This window comes from Limulus polyphemus, unplaced genomic scaffold (assembly GCF_000517525.1).
Source record: "Limulus polyphemus unplaced genomic scaffold, Limulus_polyphemus-2.1.2 Scaffold102, whole genome shotgun sequence".
In the NCBI taxonomy this organism is placed as follows: Eukaryota; Metazoa; Arthropoda; class Merostomata; order Xiphosura; family Limulidae; genus Limulus; species Limulus polyphemus.
Genome location: NW_013665712.1, coordinates 841,450 through 848,929, shown reverse-complemented (window position 1 = coordinate 848,929; position 7,480 = coordinate 841,450). Strand labels below are relative to the sequence as shown.

General features: G+C 29.1%; 1 protein-coding gene across 1 annotated transcript in view; it reads right to left on the bottom strand.

Moving 5' to 3' along the window:
- LOC106470185 (laminin subunit beta-1-like) overlaps nucleotides 1–7,480 on the bottom strand; it is a 57,223-nt gene that overhangs the window by 29,201 nt on the left and 20,542 nt on the right. Inside the window, exons 14-18 of the mRNA XM_022399610.1 lie at nucleotides 6,837–7,026; nucleotides 5,607–5,750; nucleotides 5,035–5,266; nucleotides 2,553–2,716; nucleotides 332–556 (exon numbers count right to left, since the gene is read on the bottom strand). Coding sequence (XP_022255318.1) covers nucleotides 332–556; nucleotides 2,553–2,716; nucleotides 5,035–5,266; nucleotides 5,607–5,750; nucleotides 6,837–7,026 — 955 coding nt within the window. The remainder of the gene's footprint in view (nucleotides 1–331; nucleotides 557–2,552; nucleotides 2,717–5,034; nucleotides 5,267–5,606; nucleotides 5,751–6,836; nucleotides 7,027–7,480) is intronic.

The window sequence follows — 7,480 nt, the reverse complement described above, 5'->3', positions numbered from 1 at the left end:
TTTTCTGAAAAGGTGGTGTCTATTTACTTGTGACCACTCAGTGTACATATTAATACTAGAAGTCATGCACTAAGTACAGTTGGTGGTAATACTAAGGATTTTCAAAATAAGGGTATTTACTCAATTTTATAGCCATTATAAAGAGCATTTAAACTAGTCGTACAGACTAGCAAGTATTATCCTTTCATTATCACTATAAAGACTGCATTTCAAAGAACTAAACAATGAATACATTGAACTTTAATAGATTAATAATGTTTTTTCAGTCTCTAATATTATGGAATTGGATATCATAAGTTAAAGAATTCTAGTACAATCATAACACATTTACCTTGACAGTTATGCTGGGTAGCATTTCCATAAAATCCTTTTTTGCAGTACTCACAATTTTGACCTTCTGTATTGAAAATGCAAAGAAGACATTCTCCTGTTAACTGATCACAACTTCCTGGAACAGTAGTGTTTATGTTATCATTACATCCACATCTCTGACATTTTTCACCAGCCACCGTTAAATTTCCATAAAAGTTGTCAGCACAGTTTTCACACTTTTCACCTGTTAAGTTGAATGTAATGTTTTTAGGCAACATTTCCAAAACTTCAAAAACAAATTTTTCAAGGAGTTACTTGATGAAACATAAAAAACATTTTTGAATGTTATGACCCTTTTATTATCACTAATGTTACTTTCTTTAATTGCTACTACAGCTATAAATTAATCAAAAACTAAATTTATTTCTTAAATTACCACAAAGTTAAGAAAAGTTAAAAAGCAAGTTAAAAATAAGCATAAATTGTGGTAAATAATTTAAAGAAAAATACTGTTTTTAAGCTGCAAAATTTATTCAAATTAAAATCAATAGGTTTATAGAAAAAAATATTTAACTATAAAGTTAAACAACTGAAAATTGGAACTAAATTTAGTCACACAAGTTATTAATAATCTATCTATTTAATGCAAAAGTTTCTAGATATTGGTTATGGGTGTAAGTATATAGCAAATGTATAATACATAGTATTTAAATACAGTCATTAGTTTATAGTTATGAATGACTGTATGGAAGTCCAACAATACAAATGGTCCTGATTTAACCTCTTCTTCAATTATTATTCATATTTGGGTAATTCTTGCCTTCTGTACAATATTACATTTGCTACAGGTCTGATATAGTTGATAACTTCCAATTAAATAATACCAGTTTTCTACAAAAAAAAAAAATCTTCCATGCTTCTTTTAGAAAGGCCCTAGTGAAGGTTATCTCAGTACAATTGGAGAGAAACTGTGTGTTTGAGTTTGTGTTAAAAATAAAGCAAATAAACCTTAATGCAAGCAGACTAGTATCTTGCAGACACACACAAAAAACAGCACTCAACTATGGATGAACATTTAGGTCAAGTTAGCATTATGAGTATACAAAGATATGTAGCAACAAGATAATATTATGGATCAGAAATATATATATATATGAAAATGAAAACTAGAAAAGGAAAGGAAAAACAGCAGTAATGGTCACAGAAGCAAATGTAAGTGACATAATTGTTTTGGTGATGCTATCATTTTAATAAACTTTCTCATGCTGTAAATAATAAAAGTTGTTTGTTAAAAAGTAACTGTTGCCAAAACATGGGCAATGAACAATTTTTTCTGGTGGTAAGTAGTCGGACTTAAAAGAAAAATCATCGGTCATACAGGTCAATGTGACTAAGTATCAAAAAATGTAAGTTACAATATTTCATTTATCACAGGTCTGATACAAGTTGATAACCTCCTATTAACCATTTTCTACAAAAACAAATTTATGTGAAGGATAACCATATTCCATGCTTCTTTTAGAAAGGTTTCAATGAAGGTAGTCTCAGCACAAGAACAGAGAAGCTATTTTATTGTGTGCTTGAATCTGTGTCGAGTTAATAACAAATGAATCAACCTTGACATGAGTAGACTGGTATCACAGAACTAAGAGGATAAACTTATATCCATGTGTTTTGATATACAAAATAAATGTGAATATAAACCTTATTTAAGAAGGGCAGTTCAGTAATTTATCTAAAATATAAACAAAAAAATATAGAAAATTAATCATCCCTTGGAACCTGTAGCAACTCATTTTCATTATATATGCAATAACAACAATAACAGAATGAGATACATTTTAAAACAAAAGGTAAACTTTAAAGGTACATGTACACAAACAAATGCTTAATGCGATTCAGCAATTACATATACTGTATTAACAATCAATGTATTTTACATTATTGATTCAAAAAATTCTAGTTCATCATATTCTTTAAACACTGTTGAAACAGTGCAAGTTAAAAGCTTGACATTTTCGTTTTTCTCTATTAACTTTACTAGTTAAACTGGTATTAATCAAAACACTATAGTATTGAGATCAAAGAAAATTGATGTACATAAATTTAAATGATGATACAGCAAGTGAAAGATTTGTTTTAAAACTCCCACAGAATTACTTGTATCTTTATTAGGTATAAGGTCTTACACTTGCAGGTTTTTTTTTTGCATTTCATTATAGTAACATAACTAATGTTACCTTTGTAGCCTTCCTCACAATGGCAGTTAGGTTTCTGACTTTGCCTATCCAACTCACAGTCTTGAGCATGACTAAATCCACTATCTATTGTTCCAGGACAAAGACAAGGTTGGCATGCAATGTTTATTCCAATTAAAGGGTCACCAAAGTAACCTGTAACACACCTATAGTACACAAAACCACAAAACAAAACTTACTGCAAAAATATGGGGTTAATTTTAACACACTCGGAATATTGAAGCATTTACTGGTGAAGTAAAATTCTGTTATGTGGTTGCCTTAGCAAAAATATTACAAGTAGAAATTATGAGACTTGAAGCCTCTAGAGATCACCAAAAATGGAAAGTTATTCTATAACATTATTATGTATCACAAAAAACAAAAAAAAAACACTATAATATAAAAAAACTAGTGAAAATAAAACTGCAAAATTGATAACAACAACAACCATGAGAATGATAAATGTGCCACTTAAATAATTAGAATTAATAGATACTTTTCATGAACAGCTAAGATACATTTTTCTACCACACAAAATAACCTCTACAAGATTGACTCTGTAGACATCTTAAAGTAAGGTTGATCTTATAAAAGGTAACCAACATAAAACTATAAACAAACTTCACTTTATGAAATGGACATTGTCCATTACATAAAGATCATAATTTCATAAACAACACATTACTCAATACTAACTATCATACACCAGGAACTAGGTTTTAGGGTCTTTAAACATTGTAAATGCATTATTTAAGTGAGAATAAATGTGTTTTAAATCTAAATTTCACTTAAGAAAAATAAAAATCAGTCAACTTAACTATACTTACTTTAACACATGAAAAGTCTGAAATTTATAAAAGATTAATATTACCTAATTTATTAATAACACAGGCCTGCAAACTTAAACTTCATAAAATTTGTTTTGGTTTTAATAACGAATTTTCCCATAATTCAGCTACACAGATTTTGAAAATAATATTCTTTTATTTTCTATCAAGTAAGGATTTTTTTATAAATCAAGAAAAAAAAACTTACTTAGATCAAATTATTATTTCGTTTACCACAATAAACATTTTTATTATTGTGTTTGTCAACAAAAATACAATCAAACTGAAGAAAAGGGAAGAACATTGATGTCAAACGAATATGCATCCTCATTCATCCGATTTTTTTTTTTTTGTGTGTGTGAAGTCTACGTCTTTTAGTCTCAAAACTACATGTTGTGGTATTTCTTTTATGTATTGTGTTACAACATTTTGTGAAAAATATGTACATGATGGAGAAAGATGGATATTTTTGGATTCAGTGTACAGGAATTACTGTAGAACATGTAAAAATTTCAAGACAATAAAAACCATCGCAGGCCTGTGTTATTTGCCATCTTTTACCTCTAACACTGAACAAATCAGTGGTTCAAAAGAAATATTTTACTGATGATTTTTTGATATTTTTAACTATATATATGAACTAAAACTAAATTACTATACATTAAGCAGTAATTTCAATCCAGAATTGTAGCTTCAGTATTCCTAATAATAACAATGTGAAAAACATTTTGCTACTGCATCTAGACCGTCTGCAAGCTTTGCTGTATCGAGTCACCATTTTGCTATTTGCTGGAAAACTGTTTCATTATAATTTCTAATACTAACTTTCAAGTGATAGTAACAATTTCAAGTCAACAGATTAGGATTTCTTTTTGGTATTACTTTAAATGTGTTTTGGTTTCTTAAAGCATACATATGTTATAAGTTCATTCATAATTCTAAGAGATCAGCTCATACAATGAATATGTTTCAACAAAAGTTACTTGTAATGGCTAGTTTGACTGGAAAACTTCAGTTTCTGTAACTGGAACAAATATATTGACAAGACATTACTAAGACAGTATATTAGTACACAGCATAGCAATCAGTCTGCAATATGCCAGAAGGTTTCTTGCTTCATTGTAGTCCATTTGTTAAAGAGTAAAGTCAGTAAATAGTTCACAGATTTTGGCAAAATATGATAGGTTATGCAATGTTAATCTTACAACTGTCATGCTTTTCAGACTAATTTTGGATAATAAAACTGCAACATTTGTGCATTATTGTCTTGGGAGAAACTTTGTTCACCGAGGTACTGAAGATAAAAATAAACAGAAATCGTTTTCAGGTACACAAGATTTCTATACCAACCTAATGCAATAAAAAGACTGAAATCCTGCCACAAAAACATTTCCCACACCATTATGCCACTTCCAGTAGCTTGAACTAACAGGACAAATAAGCAAGTTCAAGTGCCTCCTTTGGTTTTTCTTCAAAATATTACTCTACCATTAGCACAGAATAGGATGAAGAAAATTAATCAACATTAATCGCATGCTTCCATAAACTCAAATATTAAAAGAATGGGCCAAATTTCCAGATAACTTTTGCACTATTTAGCATATCCTTATATAACTTAAACTTGTGCTTTAAACTTCAATAATCCAACTACTTGCCTATCACATCTTGAACCTGTGGTGAAATTGTCACAGTTCAAACATGATCCAGTCTTAGAGTTACAGGAATCTGCATGACCATTACACTCACAAACTTCACAGTTTGGGTAGTTCCAAAATCCAGATAGGCATTTGTTACACTGCTGACCAGAGATATTACCATAGCAATGGCACTGTCCTGTCTCTATGTCACAAATATTGTCCAAAGAACCAGCAGTGTGACAGTCACAAGCTAAAAAAAAGCAATTAAACAGCAAAACTAAAATGTTACTTGTATCTCTCTGTGAAAAAAGTAACTTCCTTAAGAAAATTGTACATAATATATGAAAAATGTATACAGTAGAAAAAATCCCAGCAGAACTCTATATAAAACTAATTGTAACAGCCCTGTTCTCTTTCTGAATGTTCTAAAAGACAAATTTCACAAAATATTGCATTAAAAATCTATTAGAACAACCATTCAACTTTATTAATAGTGATGATGCATGGGATAAAACATCCAATTGACTTTTATATAATCATTTAAGACAAATTCAATAGAAGACAATGGTTAACTCCAATACAATACTTACATTTACATCCTTTTTCGCCAAACTCGTATGTACCAGGAACACATCGATCACATTGCCGTCCAACAGTATTAGGCTTGCACTGACACTGACCTCCTAAAGGATCACATTCTTCACTCATCGACCCACTGACATTGCAGTCACACTCTACAAATTATCAAGAAAAAACATTACCATACATGGAATTATATTAAATAAAAACAGGTTAGCTTGGAAAGTTTATAAACTTCTTAAAAGTAAAAATGTTGTTAAAAAAACAACTCAAAGGCACCAATGAAAATAAAACATTATGATCACAAGTACTGCTGAAAAGAAAAAGAATACTTTTACTATTCTTATCTTTGAATTTTAGAAATTATTTTATGTCACATATATTAAATAGTGGTACATTCCTAAGAATTTATATTTTTTTAAAGTATGAACATCAAAATCTAACAATATATTCTCAGAACAACTGAACAATCAAGTCTTGCAAGTAGTGAGCTCTTAGAAAAAAACAACTAATAAAATGAAGTCAGAATCTATACATTGAGTAGCTCACTGTAATGTATACTAACACAAAAAATCTGATTTTATGTTGAACATTCATTTCCTGTAGCATCGGATAATATCAGATTGAAAAGCTATTAGTTTAGGTAGTTACTACAATTGATCATTTTTTAAAAGCCACCTTTAATTCTTGTTTCTTTGTAGTGCAGAAAGCCAATTAAAAACAATCAAGTCATAGTTGTGTGCTGAAAAATGAAAGGTTTAGCTAATAATGGTTCACACAGGAAAAATTAAACAATAGATAATAAAGTTCAGAAATGTCTCCAACTTAAATTACAGTTTTGTTTTCATTAAGTTTTTTTCAGATAGAACTAGATAATCTACACCTACATAAATGTTAAATATTGTTACAATTAAATGAAAGAGTAACAAACCATGCAGGCATAAGAAATAATGGAATAAAATTAAGGTCTTGAGATAACAATGATTTAAATTATACTTTTGCAGTCTAACAAATGTATAAGGTGAGAAGAACGTTGGTCAAAGTGACTTTTACAGTGTACAAACAGATATAATTCATAACCCTCCAGAAAGAATTTAAATTATGGAGAGGGTTAAAAAAAATTTTTTATGACCTAATACCCAACCAAAACATGTCTGTATAAACAGAAGAGTTTACACATCTGAAAAACTGTTTTTTTAATTATAAAATTTTACAAGCATGAAACAATACCAGAAACTTACTTATACTTCCACCAAACACAAAGAAGCCAATGCTGTAAAGGAACTTTTTGCATGCCTCATCTGGCTCCTTTTGTGAAACAGCTAAAAAAACCTCATCACACTGAAAACTTTTAAATTCTTCATAATTCTGTTTTCCAAGAGCATTTTCTTGAAAAAATGGAATTCTGTCAATCATTGGTAGCAGAACAATCTGAAATGGGGAAAATTTTTTCTGGGAATATAGATTCTTGTATATATATATATATATATGGAAATCCTGATTGCAGTTCTTTAACATTTCAAAAAGATATCTAATAATTACATTTACAACTAAACACTTAATGATTATAACTTTAATTCAACTCCATCAAATCTATTTCCGATCTTGCATTTACATTAAGTCAAAGAATGTAGAAAAAACAATACAAACCTGGTGTAGATTCAGTAATACTTGAAAAAGTATAAATTCAACAGTTTAAAATCATTCAATATTTGTTTTATGATACCCTTTACAACAAATAAACAAAAAAGAATAGCAGCATGAAGTAGTGTATGGAGTTTAATAGTCTCAAAAGGTTTTGTCAATAGAATAACAATCTTAAACAGATATGAAGCAAAACAGATAAAATTCACAATGAACAGGGAAAAAAAAAAAAAAAAAAAAT